A 20,127-nucleotide genomic window follows, 5' to 3' on the forward strand; every position below is an offset into this window, starting at 1 on the left:
TTCATAACTCAGGTCGATTTAAGATACCTCGAATATGAAAGGGCGCCTTTAAGTCAGGTGAGGACGCGTTGCGGTCGCGTCGCGGATATTTTAAGTTTCTTTTCTTTTTAATGGACTCAGTTACTATTGTACTTTTTCTTGAATGGTATGATCCGCTGTAGAGAGAAGAAACGGCGTGGAGTCGAAAAATGTTGTGTCAACAGACCCGAAAACACACAAACACACACAGCGGGAGTGGGAAGGAAGAGAAAGATAAGGAGAGCGGAAGAGAAACTGAATTGTTTGGATTGCAAGTTCTCCCCGGAAACGCCGCGAGAGCCTTATGACTATAGGAGAAACTGTAGAAATCTGACGAATCGATTGGGGAAGACTTACATTATTAACGGTCATGGTTGGAATTTGGAATTCAAGAATTCTAGAAACGCAAAATCCGAATCTTCTGAATTCAAGCGTATCGGAGAGAGAGAACGGGACAAAAACAAAACACAGAGGAGAGGGATAATTCAATGTTTACGTGTTTTTTCATGTTTCTATTTTCGGAGTTTTTACCAAATTGTTAGGTAGTTTTCTGTATATTTACACATCATTGTCATCGGGAGGATAACTGCATTGTGATCACTGACTCCTATCATGTTGTGACAACAGTCGATATCATTTTCAGAAAGACTCCTCCTGTTTTCCATTGATCAATATTTTGTACTAACATAGTTATTCTTATTTTCTTATTTTCAACTCCTTTTTGCCCGCTAAACACGAGGAAGCCATAACAACTCGATGTTGTTTGCCAACGGCTTCTGATCACAGCTTCTGATTTTATATTTTCCAATTATATTTTTGTCTTCTATCACTGATCCCCTTCCCTAAACCTCACATCTAAGCCAACTCGAAAACCAAAAATTCACGAAGCGGAAATGACTTTTTGCCCAGACTTTTGGCCCGTATCAGTTTTTTTTGTATCAGAAAGATATGATAGGGGAAGATGGAAATATGAAGACTCATATGTCACATGACTCGGAAATGGAGAGCCGAGGAGATGGAGGACAGATGGAAATTGTTGTTTTCCTCTGGTTTCTTAGAAAAATGCTATTTTTGGATACACGGCTTCTACTTGGATGAAGAAATGAGAAGAGAGAGAAGAGATGCAAAAGAGTCGTTTGGTTTCTAAGAATAGATCGAGATTGAAAGTTTCAGAGAGAGAGAAGAATATTTTACCTGAAAGAACCATTTCAGGGTCCAATGACCGGACATGTGTGACTTCATCCAAAAAAACTCGGCCGAATAATTGACTGGAGTGTCCGCGGCCGCGCTCCGTCCCCGAGCCCACCTTACCGCTAGTCGATGATCAATTGGACTTGTTGGTGCACTTGCAGAAGTTGTTGGACGTCGCAAGTAGTAGTCATCTAGCTCCTCAATCTGCTCCGCCGAGTCATCAAGCGAGCACACCGAATGGTTTGAGAATCCTGGTGGTGGTGCCGTCCGAATAGCGGCCGATGGTGGTGGATTTTGGAGTGTTAACGCTGGCGCCCTTTGCGATCTTGTAGCTAAGGGAACCACAACTCCAGATGAGGTTTTCAGAAGAAGATGAGGAATTTTTTCACGGCAAATGTCTTCTGGAGACGATGAGCTTCTCCGCTTCTTCACTAAGCCAGTTGTGATAGAGGATGTTATGTTGTGCGCTGAGATGGGAGCAATGGGAAACGGGAAAGAGGAGGCTAATGGAAAACCGCCTGAGGTCGTCGGTATTTCATCAGGCGAGTCGGGAGATGATGGTGCAGACTGAAACGATGCAGAAGATGTTGTTGTTGGTGATGTGTTGGTTGATGACTTGACAGTCATCTGAAGTGGACCAGCACGGCATAATGGGTGGAGTACAAAACAACTATCGTCCTCATCTTCGGCTTCCGCAGCTTCCACGGATCCTGCGTCTTCTCGACGGATCGCCGCTGATAGTCTCCTCCTCCAATCTTCTTGTTCAGCGTTCCGTCGTTCTTTTGTATCTCCTGGAGTAACAGAGGAAGATCGAGGGCGGGTGGCCATCCTTCTCTCTTCTTCAGATGATCTCCAGATGATTCAGGTGTCGGTGTGATTCAGATGAGATGACGTCACTGGCTAGATAGAAGATGTTGTAGAAAGTGTGTACGGTAAAACAAGAGACGAAACAAAAAAGAACGACGAGAGTAGGCTGCGCACGCGAGAGGGGCCTGGGCGGGCGGTTTTCCCTTGAAAAAAGACCGCCGAAAAAAAAGCGGATTGAGATCGGAAGTGATAGAGTGTTCTAGATTAAGAGAATGGTACTGTAGTGGAGACACTAAACGCGAGCGTTTGCGCAGGAGACTCAGACTGGACGACCACCCCGAGAAGAGATGAAGTAAGGGGAGGGGGGAGAAGATTCTAAAAATAGAAACGCGACGCAGCAGTCAGTCAAATAAAACCCTCTCTCTGCGGGGCAAAACCAACGGAGAGAGTGAGAGAGACGATTAGAAAAAAGGGAGAGAGAAAACATTTTCGCCGCACAGAGAGAAGTTCGTAAAATAGTGAGGTGCGCTTGGAGAAGGGAAGCAACTCGGGACTCTCGCAAAAAAAGAAGTGGAAAGGTTTTAAACGAGAAGGTTTGTGAAAAATGCTGGGAGCTCATTGGTTGAATGAAAAATGAAATTTGTCTGACTAGCATCACTGATCAAATAATATAAATGTAAATCTTAGTAGAAAACTTATGGTTCACTGACCTAGAAAGCTTTTAGAATCTAGAATCACTGCGGTGCTCAAACCGGAAGTCAGGAAAAAAGGCTAGACATGTGGAAAATCAGAAGAGTGTTTTCTTCTGGTACTAGACTTTTTAGAGTTCATACTAGAAATACATGAAATAAGATATTAGATCAGAATCTTGAAATTTTTGTCAACAAAATTTTTTAGTGTAATTTAGTTTACATTATTTAAATAGAAAAAATTGAGCTCTACAGTTTTGTAATTGACAACTTTTCTCTATCTCTTCACGATTTTGAAACATGAAAGATTGGAAGGCGAGGTGTGCTTTCAGGGCGCCAACTTTAAAGGCGCATAGCTCACAATCGTTTATATCTCAAAAACCCAAAGACCTAAAAACTTCAGAATGTGTACTGCAGGCACCAAATTCATAAGATACAAAATAATCCGAGAAATATCTTAGTGACCAGCCTTCGATCACGCTTGGTGATATTTAAATTAAGATCCAGTGCGAGAACCACCAACAGCATATGCATCTAGAATCTAAATTTATATATCTGAAACCGAGCAAGACGTCAAAGCCAAGAAAACTGGGCGGGATTCCGATTCAGCACACCACACGCTAAACGACCAAAGTTTTTTGATATTTCCGATGTGTATATGTGTCGCTGTATGTGTTGTGTAGCCATATGCAACATCTATAATTTGGCACCACACCACCAACATTTTGTCAGATTTCTAAGAAAAAGTTGTGTAAATGTAACCTATACTCGTGTACAGAAAGCAAAAAAACAAGTGGTAAAATGAAATTACAGCCACAAACACCTACTGAAAACTCAGTTATTTTTGGCTCGGCATGTTATGAAGATGTGAAGAATATGATGGAGATCGGAAGCTTAGAAGTAAAGTAGTTAAGAGGTGGTGGGGAGAGCGAAAGTTCTAAAAATAAATAAAATATAGAAAATATGAAGACGGGATGGATGGATGATGAGAAGGGATGAGATAGAGGGAGCCAATAAGACTGAGGGAGGGGTCCTAAACTTTAATTACGTTGGGGGAGGGGAGGGGACAAAAATAGGTTGGTTTTTTGCAGAAGACGGAGAAAATAGGGGAACTGATGATTAGGATGAGAAATAGAAAGGCTAGAAGTCATCATGCATCGTTATGGGATGGTAATGAAGGGGGATGATGACCCATATATCGGAAAATAATGAGAACTGGATTCTATCGGAAAATGAAGACCTAACTATGGAAGGCCATAGAGTCCGTTTGGAGATATGGGACGAGACCTATATCATTGGAAAGCTGAAAAAATGCTGATTCCAAATATATATTTAGTTTTTGCCCTCGAGGTCTGGTTTTCAAAAAAAAAAGAGGTCAAAGTTCGGGAAAACAGATAATTATTACCTTTTTAGGCCTAAGGCTTGAGGTCTAAGGCTCTAAGTATTTTAAAACGTGGTTTATATGAATAATCAAGTCAGACCTTCAAAAAATATTAATACTTTTGAAATCGGTTAAGTTTTCAGAGAGAAGGGTTTGAAAAATAATTAGCAATTTTTTGTTCAAAGCATTACTTTCGGAGATTTTTTTGACCCTAAAGTTGCAAATTTTGTGTCTATCTGTCTGTCGGTGTGTCCTAATGTCAAAAAATTCCAAAAATTTGGTTGTGTTTCCAGAAAGTTATAAAGAAAAAGGTGAAACAAACTATCATTTTTGCTGAACTTTGACTTTGTAGAAGGCTCTCAAAATATCCTAAGACATCAGAAAGTATTTAATGAGACTAAACCGCTAGTAGGATAAACATCAAGTACAACCTATGTGCCTGAAACTTGTTGCGCAGGCTGAACAGGTTGATCTACTGATTCTGCTCTATTCTATTCTTAGATTCTTCTTTTATTTTCAAAAACAACTAATTGTGGGAAACGGGGAAGTCTAGACATGCATAGGTCTTCGGCAATCTGATTTTTGGGGTAAACTATTTCCAAAATTCCTAGTTTGCTCTCTTCAGAGATCAAATCCAGTTCCTTGTCTATGTGAACCTAAAATCTTCTCTAAGAAAGTTTTGGCACATAACATTTTTTGGCTCGAGTAAACGAGTGAAATGTTAAGAACTACTCCAGCAAACTCAAATGCCAAATAATGCGGAAGTAGAAGTAAAAGCAGGTGTTTTGGTTTTGAAGGTGAAGTAAAACGAAGAAAAAGATGAAAAGAAGAAATATGTATAAGATGATGAAGTCTGATCACTGAACCGCACATTTGTTTATCGGCTCTCACTCTCTATTTTCATTCTTCTCAATTTGCAGACGAATGAACTTGGGGGACTGGATCAGGCTTGGTCGAGGTCGGGAAATCGGGATACTCGATTTCCCGATTTTCCCGACTTTTTTCGGGAAAATTTCCCGACGGGAAATTTCCCGAAATAAAATTCGGGAATTTTTTCCCGACGGGAAATTTCCCGAAAAAAAAAGTCGGGAATTTTTTCCCGACGAGAAATTTCCCGAAAAATTCCGGGAAAATCGGGAACAATGTTTTTATCGCTTGTTGCTGAAATTTTCATCATTTCTGTCTTTTTCCCGTATTTATCATGAGTATTTGAGCTCTCAAGCAACGAATTCAGAAGCAGAACGTATGTTCTCGTCACCAAAAACTGTTTTGATAATAGAAAGCTATTGAGCGCTGAGAGATGTTTCTTCAGCAAAACGGGAGATTGATGGGGTTCCAACCTCAACAAACGAACGTTTTGTTATTGAATATGTTTTTATTGCTAGCATTGATGATGAAAATAAAAAATGTGGAAAAATACGCATTTTTGAGTCATTAAATGTTCGTTTTCAAAAATTCTCGAATTTCTCGAAAAATTCCCGATTTTCCCGAAAAAAAAAGTCGGGAAAAAAACCGGGAACCCGATTTCCCGAAAAATATTTTCGGGAAATTTTTCGGGTTCCCGATTTCCCGAAAAAAAATTTCGGGAAATTTTTTTGTTCCCGATTTTCCCGAAAAGTTTTTCCCGACCAAGCCTGGACTGGATGTATACTCTGATACTGACTGTCCTTTCTGTCACAATTAAAAGCACTTAGTCTCGTGGCCTGTGGTTAAAAATAGATATGTTCGGCGTAGGATGGACCATAAATCTATTGAATGAGTCTTGATGAGATGAGAGGAATGTGGAGATCCTCTTGTTCACATTAGCGGGTATAGATTGTTAAGATTGATTGGATTAGAGGAATGCGAAAGAACATACATTCCACTATTACCATTTCCGGTGACGACTGGATTCTTGATTCGTTAGATTGACAGAATCAGTGTTTCACATTTGGTAGGGTCTAATTTCATCGATAATCCAATTGCAAACGGCACTCACAGGTGCTTAAGGGATTTTTTGATTGTGGCTGTCGAGCTTCCAGCGCTTGGTAAAAAGTCAAGAATGAAAATATTTGAACAATTATCTCTAGGACAGAATCCTTATTTTCACACGCCAGGAAGGTAATGACTTGCCAGGGGTCCAAATTTTGACCTCATTTTTCTCGAATACCAGGCTTCGTGGGCAAAACCTTATTGTATATTTGGAATCAGCGTTTTTCCAGCTTTCCAATATACAAGCCTCCAGACTGACTCCATGACTTCCCCTAGTAAGCTGCTTTAGAAAGACCTAACAAAATATAAAAATCCTGAAGCTAGTGACTTTCTGCAATCCCATAAAGTTTCCATTTTTCAGATAATGTTATTCAATTCTGTTGAAACCGCGACGCGTACGCACCGCTTCTGTAATTTCTTTTCTTCAAAAGTATCAAAAAAAAATGTTCTTCTCCTATTTTATTCTTCTTCTCAATTTGATTTCCGATTCTCTTCTTCTTCTTCTCGTGCTTCTTGTGCCCCCCTCACTTCAGAATCAGAATAAGCAGAAGACGTGGGCGACGACGACGACGACGACGAAAACGATGAAGGGATAGAAGAGGTGTCATTTCTCTTCTCTTTTCTGAAGACTCTCGACAGAAAAGAGAGAAATCTTCTCAAATTTAAATTGGGTTTTGTGTGTGTATCGTGCACTTCTCTCTTTCTCATGTTTCTCCCAATTCTACTACTGTAGCTCTGTTTTCTAGTTTTCTAGAATTACAGATGACTCAGATATATTTAGGTGGTCAACATAACAATTAGAGAGAAGTTGATATCAATTCACATTGTTGAATCGTTTCAGTTTCACAAAAACTAGGCATGGATCTTTTAAAGAAAGTTGTACAGATATGTGACACAATTCAAAAAAAGGTGCCTTCTAACAACAAAATGACAGGCTTCTTCTTCTCCTATTTTTTCCCCGTCTTTTCTAGTTTTATGTTTGCTTGCCTTGTTATCCTGTCTCTTATTTGGCTCTTGCTCAAAATGCAAAATACAATAACTCTTTTCTCTCTCTCTTGCTCCCAGAGCCAACTAGAGCCAACAAGCATGTCTAAAAATAGACATTTTATTTAACGAAAGGGGTCCGAGGGTCCCGACTTTTTTGAGGTCTCCGGGCTCAATTCATCACCATAACCCCCTAAACAAGAGAGACAGAGATATAAATTTTTGAATGGTTTTTGTTTTTTCGTTTCACTATGTAACTCAGAAGAAGAAAAAAAAACAAAAAGAAGAAGAACTCAGAATACACATATATGCAAATTGAGCAAAGCGATATATACACCCGTTAAATATTCAGTAGATCTTCTCCACAGCCTTTAATAGTTTGTGTGTGTCTGTAGCTGACACGTGGAACTGACATTTTTCAGATCGGATCAATTTTTCAACAAAAGTAGTGAAGCGTACCTGGGCCGGATTCTCCCATCGTTGTTTGAAGTCCTCGCGTGCCTTGTCCAGGAACTCTTTGACTGAAAAAAGATATTATTATTTTGAGCCATCAAATAAAGATCCCCCTTCTCAATTAGTAACAAGGGAATTCTACTAATTGGCTTCTGTTTCAAATTGGGAATTCGAATTTACATTCATTCTTGAAAACAACCCAGAAAACCACCCCCAAGAACCCTTGCTATACGATTTTTTTTGTTTTTGAATACATAATTTGTATTTATCGAGCTCAGGTTTGGTATGATTGTAGTATAGGTACGGAACATAGATGCTGAAATGGGAAATTTGAAATCGGACGGATTTTCGGACGGTCCGGTTAAAAAAAGCAATGGTGACAACAATTTTACGGCTAAAAATTTCTCTCCGGAAGAAGAATAACCAATTGACAACGGTGACCGTAAATTTTCAGAAGTTTCAGAATCTGATCCAAATAATTTTTTGTTGTTCAAATCTACAAAAAAAACCTACAAAATTTGACTTGCACTTTTTTGTTGCTACTCGACGACATAATCAGTTAGCCGGGGGGTATGTAGGCGGAGGATGGTCGGAAAAGAAGAAGAATGATGATGATGACGTGGCACCGAGGCCAAGTGGCTCCGTCGTCTTCTTCTCCAAAACGACGACGACTAGTTGACGGGGCTCAGGCACACATATGAGAGCACACACTTGCCTTCTCTCTCTCTCCCTCTATATACGACGATGTCAGAAGAAGGAAAAGAAGAAGAAGAAGACGATGTAGGACGGAGGTGGTGGTTTTCCAGATAGTACTGCGCCATAGGAGAGACCGAGACAAGAAAAACAGGGCTAGAAAATGAAGAAAAGAGACATTTTTAGAGCTCTCCGAGGGACACACAGAGGCTCTTTCTCTCTCTCATTTTTTCTCAAATTCTCTCCATCTTATACAATATTTCTATCAGTTCCCTTCAACAACGTCTTCTTCATGTTTTTTTCTCTTTTTTCCGAAAAGAGGAGAGAAAGTTTTGTGTGAGTGTCGCCCCAAAAAAATGGCGAAAGAAAAAAGAAGAAAGCAAAAAAGTGTGAAAGAGCAATCAACTTTGCAAAAATCTAGTTGTCTTTTCGTTTTTTTACAACCCCGTTCGGTTTTCCCCTATATGATTTTTCATTACGTTTTTTCCGATTAGGAATGTCCTAAAATTGAGTTTCCGCTTCAAAAAATGCAACTTAACTCATTTTCAGAATAAATAACCCACATAATCAAACTTCTTTAATTCTCAGCTATCAGAAAACTACCATTACACCTATAATCCAAAATCATCATGTTCGAACATCCCGTGTTCTAAAAGTGATACTATAAATAACCTGATTCTAAATTTAACAAATCATTTCCCAAAAATAGGTGTCTAGCCAGATTTAGGTAAAAAGAGTGATCAACCGGAAAGTCACGATTAGAGGGGATTAGAGAGGGAGGCTTAGCAACATTTTAGACTGAAAATCGAAACATTTTCGAAAAAAAATTATCATAACTTAGCTTAACATTAAGCTTAAAATTTGGTTTTTTTAGTGTTCTAATCAGAAATCCATGGAAATTTTAATAGGGGGTAAGACTAAATACATTATGTAAAACATAGAGGCGCAACTGTTAATAAGAGTTTGGCGCATCCTATCTTGGCTGTCTTAAAAGATATGAAAATCTCTTTAACTGAAGAAATATTCTGTGAATTTTAAGCTATATATTATCAGTTAGCAACTTTCTTATATTTTCTTCGGGAACCGAGATAAACCGTTGCAAACAGGAACGGCTAGCGGCTGCCTCTATTTGAGGTGTCACGGTAATCAACTGATTAACCCTAAATTAAATTAATGATGTACTTTAACTACTTATTCAGTTGAATGATTTCTACAAGAAAATTGTATTCCATAGTTTCCAACCCACAGATATCAAAAACCTACACGATTGAAGATGAACAGATTCTCGAAACGCCGATTGAAAAAATGTGAATTGTAGCATTCAAGTAAAGGCACTATAGTGTGTGAAATTTCAGAAAATGTTGCCGAATATGATGAATTTGTGGCAATTATATACGGAAGAAGGAGACGAAGTTAGGGGAAGAGTATGCAGAAGAGAGGAAGCCTTCTTCCTTTCTTCTAACACCACCAAAATGTTCGCCCGTCGTTGTTTCCTCCTTTTTTTGTTTCAACTTTCTCTTGTGTTGGTCTTGGAGAGGCGAGAAGAGAGACGGACGGACCATTGTTTATCTCCTTATCCCTAAACATAGGGCACCTCTCGACGCCCGAGGAGCGTCTATACAGAAAATCGGTCCCCCCCATGGGAGGAATGGGTGGAAACAAGAAGAAAAAGTTAGAGAAAGAGTTCACGTGATGACGTTTTTGGTCTTTTTAGGTTTAGTGGCGATGAGTTAGGTTTCGGAGAATTGATAGATATGGTATCTGAAGCGGTTAGAAATTGGGGAAAATAATTAAAACACTTTTTTCAGACTTGAGATTTTTCACTGGCCCGGGTCTCAGTTTGGCTTTTTCACCGGCCCGAGATTTTGCAAGTCTGGAAAGAATTTGATTTCCTGTGAATATAAAGTACATCCGATATGCCGTAAAGTCTTTATCTCAGATTCGTCAAAAATCGGGCCTCAGTCCGTCTGTCCGGATTCAAAAAAGGCACCGTTAAAAGAATTTTCGAAATTTCAGAGTAAAAATGCTTGAATTATCATACAATTTTTCATTAAAAATGTGAATATTTTTAATGATTTTTCAGAACTTCAGCTTCAGCTTCGGGCCGGACAGACTTTCAAAATATCGGCCCGGCCCGGGTCCGCCCGTCGGTCAAAAAAAAGTCAAAAATCCTATGTACGTTCGAGCTTTCATAGATATTCAGCAAAAAAATAAAGAAAAAAGGAAAAATTCGAAGTTTCGGAAAAATTCAAAGGTTCGAATTTTTGTACTGAGATCCGGCCTTTTGCATGTCTGCTATTTAGTTATGTATAAAGGATTGACCAAAATTCAAAAGTTTTCTCCAACTTCGAACTCTGAACCCAAAAAAAAACGAGCTCGATAGGTATCATATTTGAAAACTTGAAAGACACTAGACTTCCCGGACACATATATCAAGTTACCTATTTTTGTAGGTCAACAATTAGGTTAGATTTAATGGTGACAACTTCCACAGCACCGTCAGTTCTTTGATTTCTATAAAGACCAGATGTTTGGATAAAAAGGTATAGGTTGTTTCACATATGTTTTGCGTGTTTTATGTGGGGAAAAAAGAAGAAGTTCAATTTTCCTCCTTTGTTTTAAAACTATCTCAGATTTTTTGTTCTTTTTGTCTCGTTTTGATATCAACAAAGCAACAACAGAAAGAGATGAGGAGAAAGAGAGAGAAAAGATAAATGAATCAGCAGGAGAGGATTGGAGGAGAAAACAATAAATCACTTGATCAATCAGCTTTTTCAAATTAGAAGAGCACTTGGAATTAAATTTTTCACTTTCAGTACATACATTCGTAAGGGATTCAGGGAAACGATGCTCAATGGAAACTATTGAAAATGAGAAAATTTTGAATATTGCATACATACATAACTTTCATGCCATAACCATCAGAAATCAAAACTTTCAAAAATCTCAAAAATTAGTTTATTTTTTCCCAAACTCACAATACTCTTCATCGTTATCCAAAATAGTCAATTTAGAAAAACTAGATGGTGAGGGAAGTACGAAACAAGCGGTGACATCACCGTTCTCATCCTCATCTCCCTTATCGCCATCATCTGTGGAGCTGGAGAATTTCAGATTGCCAACAATATCAAGTTTGGTAGGCATTTGATTAGGAGGGAACAGAGAGTTATTGGAATTGTCGAGTCGGCTTCGCCTCAACCTGCTGGACTTGACTTTCTTCTCGTTCTCGTAGTCAAAAACGATGACTCGAGGAGCATGAGATAGAAGAGGAGCACAGGAGGTAAGCAGCTGTTGCTCGCCGCCGGGATCCCGTCGATTTCTTTGACTCTCTTGCTCTTTCATGTGCTCACGGAGCCGCAATTCCTCGAGTTGCTTTTTGTGCTCCTGTCGCTCATCGCTTGTCATGTTGCACCATGCTGGCACACGACGATGAGTTGGATGATAAGGTGCGAGCTGAGGTGGTGGCGGCGGTTGGTGATAACGTGGCGGGGGCATCGGACTGGTACTTAGACTACGACGAGATGCGACGAATATCATTTTGGAATTGGAAGGAAATACGGGGACAATAGAAATTATAGACAAACTGGTGGTGTCAAAACAAAGGCCTGAGAAAGGCGGGACCCCAAAATTATCAGCTGTTCCAGCCGTTTTCTGTTCCGGGTTCAAGTTCAGAGGATCTCCGAACATTCCAATCTATTAATATGATCTCTATCAATTTTAAACTAAGAAACCAGAAAACACAAGTTTTCCAAGATGCAGCAGATACCAGAGAGTTTTCTACCACATTTAAAGGTACATAAAGGTAAACTCTGATTTTTTCATAGAAAAATGTATATGTCTGTGGGTACAATTTAACATTGATATAATTTTTTTTAAACTTGGTCCGAATCCCGCTGTGACAGTTTCGGCATTTCTGTGGCCGTGAAACTTGCTAGAAATTTCACTACGAAAATGTTCGTTTTGTAAGGTTTTTGTCGTTTTTCTACCATTATTTAATAGACAAATTTCTAGGCCACACTTTGTTCGGCCAGCGGAATGCCCAAACTCACTGCGATCTAGGGTCTCAAAATTTAACTCACGGAAGCAAATACGTTATTCTATGAAAAAATTAGATTTGACCGTCATGTACCTTTAAAGACGACCTGTGTTCTAGGCACAACCTTTCCCTACTTGGATACTCAGACTAAAATGGGAAGCCTTTGTACCCTTCCAAAAGACTTTCTAAAAGCCATCTCCCTTCAACTAGGGAGCACTTGAGAGAATCTAAATCTTCACAAAAATCTTATTGGCTCATCAACATCATCATCTTTTCCCCCTTCTACTCCTTCTAAAATTTTTCCCCTGGGGGCGTAAACTTCCATTATTTTCTTCGTTTTTCCGCCCTTCGTCACCTCCTAGGCACTTTCCTTCTACTTCTACTTTTTTCTCACTCAATTCTAATTAAACTGAAATGTCGAAAAGTGTCTAGCCTTGACACAACACAAGTAGATGAGTAGAGGAGCTCTTAAGGAGCTCCCCACGACGAATGAGGAAAAAAAACGGAAATTGTCTCAGACGGGTGTTTACAGCCACTCTACTGGTTTCCATTCGGATGGGCAATGTTCACAAATGTATAGACACACCGAAATATTATAAAGATATGTTATACAACAATCCAAAAACGCTGAAAATGTGGAATGCATACAGTACACCACTGTTTTTCAGAAGAGTTAAACTATACGGTAGATTTTTAGGGTTCAAGGAGAGTTCTGGGCTTGGAAGTGTTATTATTTCCTAAAATTATTTTTGAATCCCCCAGAAAAAATAGCACAAAAAATACATACCAGTTTCTAAGTAACTTCCAGATATGTATTTACTTTTATGATTCTTCAAAGCCTCATTCTTCCGCTCTTTCATACTTCCACGAAAAAACGATGAGGATAGCATTTTCAGAAAATTGAGGCTTGAATAAGGAGTAAAAAGAATTCAGAAGACGTGTATGCGTATGTGTCTCTTCTTCACGTCGTCAGCGCCTGAAGCTTCAGAAGAAGAGAAGCCACGCCCCTCAATTTTTGTGCAGTGTCGACAAAAGAGAAGACACAAAAACGATGATGATGATGATGATGATGATGAGGATAGTGAGAGTTAGAGAGAAGTAGGAAATGAGAAAAAAAGAGTATGGGCAAAAAAAAATGGAAGGACTCGTTTTTTTAATGCAATGCAACAAACACACAGACTTGTGGGTCCCTGGCTCCCTAAAATGTGTGTGTCCATCCACTTTTTTTTCGAAAAAACCTTTCCATCCCTTTTTTGGCTCGAGCTTCTAGCTCCAATCTACTGGCAAAAGGTTCCACACAAATTGGTATTCTCTTCTCTTTTTCCCTTTACATACCCAAAACATTTGGGAGAGGGGAAAACACGTTTTGGGCCGGGGAACTAGGAAAGGGGGAACAAAATTATGCTCGGCTTCCATTTTTGTCTATTTTTTCTGTTGGATAGTCATTGGAAGATTCAATACTGAGGATTTAAAACCAGATTGAAGTTGATTCAGAGAATTATTTTTGGATAGAGTTAGGCTAGGGTATGTTTATGGGCTGGAATTTTAGCGAAAATTAGATTTTTCCTGAGAAAACCGAAAAATGGCAGATTTCCAAGTAGAAAATCAGAATGAACGCGAAATTTCCAGCAAAAGACGGTGTTTCAACGGGATTATGGTAATCTGGAACGCTGCTTCAAAATGTGAAAAAAATATGAACATTCTAATAATGATACTCAAAAATCCCCGAAATCCGCAAATTTTCAGTCCGAAAACCTCAGAATGTTTGAAGATGGTTTGGGTTGGTCGTTTTCAAAAGTAAGGAAAGATTTTTAAAGCATAAACTATTCACTTTTTGTACTGAAATCCGGGCCAAGGCGGTAAAAATTTTCAAATCTGCCCGACCCGGCCTGTCGGAAGTATAAGGAAACCCCTTGTTCAAATAATCATTATCATCGTAGCTTCTATTTAAGATCAGAGTTTCAGAGAATGTAAGATAAGACTGATTTTTGTGTTATTTTGGAAAAATAAGAGATGGCAAAATGATAACATTTTCTTTGTGTTCACATACGCGATGCCGCCGATTTGTTGTCCTTTGAGCTGCCCTCATCTGACGATTTGGGCTTCAGAAACTTGAGCATTCTGGATGTAATGGCTGAAGTGGTTGGATGTCTTCGGAAGACCACACACACGAGAAGACCGACGAGGAGCTTCCAACCTTCACAACCCTTCTTGCCTCTATTCTGTTGAGATAAAATAGATCATGTAAGTAAAACGGGGAGGAGGTGACGAGTATTGAAAAGAAGATGAATTAAGGAGAGGTTACTGTAGAAGTGGAATAGGGGTTCAAGGAAGGTATTTATGAGATATGGTAGAAAAAATAGTAGTTTGATCTTGAAATGTTGGTGTTCACAATTTTCCCTTTAGAAACTGAATCGGGGAAATCGGACAGAGCTCCTACCCTTACAACAAAATCTTGACACCATAGACATAAGAAAATTGACGAAAAATCTTGAATTTCCATATTTTGATGTAAAGTATTACAGTGCGAGATGAATTGTATGCAGATTTCAAAAATGGTTGGGCAAGTTTTAGAAAGTTTTCTTTCGAGCTATGCTATTTGTTTTTGATGGTATTGACTTCCCCTGTTAGACTAGGTTCATTTGAAATAAAGTACGCTTTTTTTTTCAAAAATTGAAGTTATCAGAATATTCTTGGTAAGAGAGGAAAAACCAGCGTTTCTAACGAGGACTCGATCGAATCGTAACATGGTGAATAATCGATAAAATATCGGAAAAGAAAAGAGAGTATAGAGAAAAAGGAATGAAAACTGAAAACTGGAGGAAACAGGAAAAAAGAGATAGAATATGGAAATATTCAAATGTATATATGTATGTCTCTCTTTGGGGCGTTTTTTGTGTGTGAGAACTTTCCACATATTCGGGCCGCCCGAATTCATATATATTTTTGTGGGATAACAACGAAATTGAGAACTTGGAGCTGGAGCAACAATCAGAAAACGAAGAAGTAGTAGTTGGTAGCTGAGTGTGAGAGAGGAAGGAATGAAAATAGAAAAATCAAAACAAAAACAGGAGGGGATGGGCCCCCGTGTTCTCACGGAGGAGAGGGAGACCGAGAGGGAGAATGAGAGAAGAAAAAAGAAGAAGAAGCTGTCAGAAATTGGGGCACGATGAAAAATGAATCACTTGGGAGCTCCTTCGAGAGAGGACGGGCACCCAGAAAACTCGAAAATCAGCACAAGTGGAACAAAAACAAATGAGTCTCGGAAGGAATTACAACCTAATTGAACTGTTTCTGTGATGCAGACAAGAGAGGAGAGAAAAAAAGCGAAAACTGCCAGCGCGGAAAAAAGGAAATGTGAGGAAATGGACTGTTTCGAGTACTGATAAAGGTTGAATAGACGGTAAGGGAGTGGAGAAACAGGCGAGCAGACAACGAATTGATAAGAGGGGAAAACGGTATTGGGCGATTATTTTAAGGTGGTGCACACAGTCTCCTTATAATGGAATCCGGGAGTTTAGAGAAACATTTAAAAATTACAATTCCTGCACTACCCGCCAATGCACAGTACATATTTCAATAGTATTTTGTCCCTTGTTCATGGAGGCGCCCTCCCCGCGGGCACCGCGCCATTCCACATCATCATCAGTTTTTCGTCGTCGTCGTCGTTGTTGTGTGTTGGTGATAATACGCTCTTCCCGACGACCCGCGCGCGTTGACGAGACGACAAAAATTGGATGAAGGGAGAGAAAAGACTGTATGAATAATGGAGAGTGGCAAGAGGAACATACATAATAATATCACATATATATATATATATATATATATTTATATGTTTATACTGTGATATTGTTCTTCTTCTCTCTGACTACTTCTCTCTCTCTTTCTCTCTATCTATTCGATGCTACTGCTGCTTTATTGTATAAAATGATGTTGCTAAAAATAGAAATTGCATGTTTTTTATACATTATCATATTTTTTAGTGCTTTTCAGCCTAATTGTGATCAAGTAGCCGGATTCCGCCTGTTTCATCCAGAAAACCATACTTGTCAAGGTCCGGGCCTTATCAGCGAAACTGATGCAGTTTTTTCAAGTTTTTTTTCGAATTTTTTGAAATTCTCTGAATTTTTTTTGCGAAAAAGTCAAATTTTCGAAAATTATCCAAGGCCGGGGCTTTTGGGCTTTTACGGGCCGGGCATTGACAAGTATGCAGAAAACTGTCGCTTTCTCTGAAACCCCTTCCTTTTTCTAAAAGTTCAAAAGGACGGCGTGGTCGCGTGCTGCTGCGCCCAGAGACCGATGCCAATGCCAGGCGAATTCTAAAAATAGAATCACTACCGCATATTCAACTACTAGGTGGGCCCGAAATTAATCTCCACTTTCCTCTCCTCTCTCTCTCTCTCTTTTCAGACAAGGAAATTTCAGATTCTATTTATGTGTCATGTTTTGTGTGTGTTGTCAATGACTGGGTGTCCGAAAGTCATTCAGATGGAGGCAAGTCAATTCGGTGATTGAAAACGAAAAAGAATTTGGTGGTAGAGGGGGGAGGGAAATGAAATGAAAAGGAATTGGTTGAAGAGAAGGGGGGAGGACACAATTAATTGGAATTGGAGGTCGCGAATCGAATCGTGATCATCAAAAGTTGTTAGTAGTGATTTCGATGTTGTTTGTATTTTTTCAAATAAGGAAAGTAATCGACCACCGAAAAATAGATGTGGCTTTTCCATTTTACCGCAAAACGGGTGAAGAGAAAAAGGAAAGTTTTTACTCCTTCTTCCCGAAATTCTGTTTCCAAAAATGCCCCCGGGGCAATAATCGTCTTTATGGAGGTAGTGGGTGTGTGGAAAAAAATAGAAAAAAACCCCGACATCTTCGTCACGAGTTGAAAAGAAAAGTGAGTGAGAGAAGGGGGTTGCAAAATATGCAAATTTCTGGGAAAAGAAGGGCCCGCTCTGACAAAAGAAGTTTCTTACTACACTCGCTATGGATGGGACCAGCAACATTCTATTAGAGGGGACAAGCTTCGCTAAACAGACGAGGGTTGGAAAATTCCGGACCGGGCCGGGCTCTGCTGATAAAAAATTTGTTTTGTCCGAATTCAAAAAATGCGCACAATTTTTCGCAATTTTTTGGATATTTTTTGAAACTTTTCATAATAAATAGTCAAAAACATTTAAATAAACTTCACAGAAATCGCGCATTGTTAATGTAATTTTTAAACATTTCAAATTTATACAGGAGCCTTTTTGGACCGGCCCGGAATTTCCCAACCCTGGTATACATCATCGGCGGAAATATGGAACTTCAGTTAGAAATCAAAAATGTTCAAAAAACTTTCAATTCTTGTCAAAAACCTCATAAAACAGTGTCACTTTTCACATGTTCCATGAAACATGAGTGATGTGACTATTAGATTGAATAAAAAATATATGTATGTACGTATACAAAAATAGAAGAGGAAAAAGGATGGAGAGACTGAGAAGGGAAAAGAAAAAGGTGGGTGATCAACAGTGTGGCTTCCAACCAAAAAAAACACGTTTCTCGTGTTTCGTTTCTCTACGTCTTCATGTTCATTTCGTCTATCGTCATTTTATTCTTCTTCTCAATTTTTTCTTTGTATTCGCTAATTTTTTCTATTATTTTCTATTATTTTTTGTACGTTCCTGAAATTCTGACAGTTACAGAACCTCATTTCACTTTTACCCTTCCCAACATTAAATATAATGTGAATTTGTATCTAAAAATAGTTATTTCGAACCCGGGAAGACCGACTTCACTTTTTTGTCGAATTGCCTCATTTAGAATTAGTGTATGTGGGAAGAAGTGACCTACAGACGACTTTGCCACGTCATCAATTGTATGTGCGTGTATGTCTGTGTGTCTTCTTGTGACAATAAAGACAACGTAATTGGATTTGGATTTGATTAGGCGAGGCGGGGGGAAATTGGTGGTGGAAAGACAAAACAGTTTAGAGGGACCGCGAAGGGGGGAAGATCAAAATGATAAAATCAAAAATCATGTCTAAGGATTCCAAATTTTTTAGAAGCAGCAATCTCAGTGCTACGGATTTTTAGAAAACTCAAAAGATTTGACTGAAAACCTAACCTAAAGTATGATAACTTAAAGTCAGGAGCGCCTTTGACGCGTTTTTGAAGAAATAACTTTTTGGTGGTTTCCAGCTGATTTTCGATAATTTGGGACGGTTTTTATCAATATTCTGTTTTATAAAAAGTTATGATTTCAGGGCACTGTTACCTCATTTATAAAATCGAAGACTTGAAAAAGTTTCCTTGATTACAGTACCAGGATAATAGACAGAATTCTTGAATTCAATGCAAGAAAGCGAGTATTATATGAAAGTGACAAAATGATATATAAATTTAGCAGGAGCTATCAAAGAGGCTTAAAAGGTGTCTTCATCGCCGTCTTCTTCCACGAAGTATATCATTTTGAGAGCGAAAAGAAGGAGAAGAAGAAGAGCGGATTAATCAAAAATTGTGAAGAAGAAGAAGAAGATAAAGAGAAATAGATATAGACATAGAGATGACTAGGAAAAACTCCGCGGCAAACTCCGGGTGTACATATAAATATATAATATGAATATTTGAATGTCGTCAACTTTTCGAAAATATGTTCATTTTGCTTCACACAAGTTAGTCTCAAAGTCTTTGTAGTGCAGAAAGAGTTTCTAACTAACAAGAATGGACGAAAAGAAAATACGAAAAAGAAAGTGGTGGGAAAAAAAGAGAATGACGTTGCCGCCCCGAAGAAGAACCGATTAGACACAAAAGACGTTGATTTTGTATAGAGTTTTGGGCTGTCTCGGAGGCGAATCTCGAAGGTGTTCGGAAGTGGGCGAAGAGGAAGAAGAGAGTGTAGCTTAAACAGTGCTAGAATAAAAAATAGTATTATCGGTTCACTTCCCAGGGGGTGTTAAAGGCGCATCTAATTGTTTCAAAGCAAAACACTTGGTTTGCAGTTTTTTTCAGACCTACAGACCTTAAAAATATGGTATTTGATCCTTCTAAGTGACCATTCCGCAAAATCCCAAATAATCAAAGGGATTTTTCAGGTCATGTAAAAATGTATTTTAATACATATTTTCCCTATTCACGAACGTCGAGAAACTATTTTTACAAATAATCTCAATTTAGCGTTGCTCTAACAGCGTTTCTCCCCTTTTTGCATTTTTCGACATGCTTATGTAGAAAAACTGTCAAAAAAGGGGGAAAATGTAGAAAAATGGGGGAAAACATGTTTAAAAGATAAATTTTTCACCGTTCGTGAATAAGGTAATATATATATTAAACTACATTAATTAAATGGCCAGAATAGCCCCATAAGATGCGTCTTTAACATCCCCCGGCACTAGTTTGTGAACCAATAATATAAGGTACAGAGATCAGAACAGCAGGCGGAAACGAGCGGAAGCAGTAGATAACAAATGGGATGAAAAAAGTGTCATGACTAGAATCGTTGAGTAAAAAAGATACAATTCTCAATTTTAGAAGAGGAATACGGTTAAGAACTGATTGCAATTTTTGAAAAATACTGAGACACATACAACTTTTGTGCAAAAAAAGTGGCAAAAAGTTCCAAAAAGCAAAAATAACCCATTCAACTCAAAAAAAAACAATTTTCGGTCGCCACCCCGAAAGTTTTTTTGCCACGATTTGTTGAATGGCGTGTGTATGTGTAAGTATGTATGTGTATGTGGTTGGTGCCCCCACAGAAAGCAGTGAAAAAGAAGAAGAAGAAGCATTTGGAAACGGGGGAGAGGTGAGATAGTACTGCGGTGACGTAGAGACTCAGAGAGCACCATCACATCGAATATTATATTTATTGGCGTCGGGAAAAGAGGGGGGAATAGGGAAAGGAAGAAGATTCTCTCCTGCAATAGGCAA

At 38.8% G+C, this 20,127-nt stretch overlaps 2 protein-coding genes across 2 annotated transcripts; both read right to left on the reverse strand.

Moving 5' to 3' along the window:
- Positions 1 to 746: 746 nt before the first annotated feature.
- Positions 747 to 2,037, reverse strand: GCK72_003566 (uncharacterized protein; the record flags this gene model as incomplete). Its single annotated transcript, XM_053724126.1, has 2 exons — positions 747 to 807; positions 1,325 to 2,037. The coding sequence occupies 2 exons, from the start codon at positions 2,035 to 2,037 to the stop codon at positions 747 to 749; spliced, it is 774 nt and encodes a 257-aa protein (XP_053592771.1).
- Positions 2,038 to 11,145: 9,108 nt separating this feature from the next.
- Positions 11,146 to 11,724, reverse strand: GCK72_003567 (uncharacterized protein; the record flags this gene model as incomplete). Its single annotated transcript, XM_003107307.2, has 1 exon — positions 11,146 to 11,724. The coding sequence occupies one exon, from the start codon at positions 11,722 to 11,724 to the stop codon at positions 11,146 to 11,148; it is 579 nt and encodes a 192-aa protein (XP_003107355.2).
- Positions 11,725 to 20,127: the final 8,403 nt, after the last annotated feature.

This window comes from Caenorhabditis remanei, chromosome I, assembly GCF_010183535.1.
Source record: "Caenorhabditis remanei strain PX506 chromosome I, whole genome shotgun sequence".
NCBI lineage: Eukaryota > Metazoa > Nematoda > Chromadorea > Rhabditida > Rhabditidae > Caenorhabditis > Caenorhabditis remanei.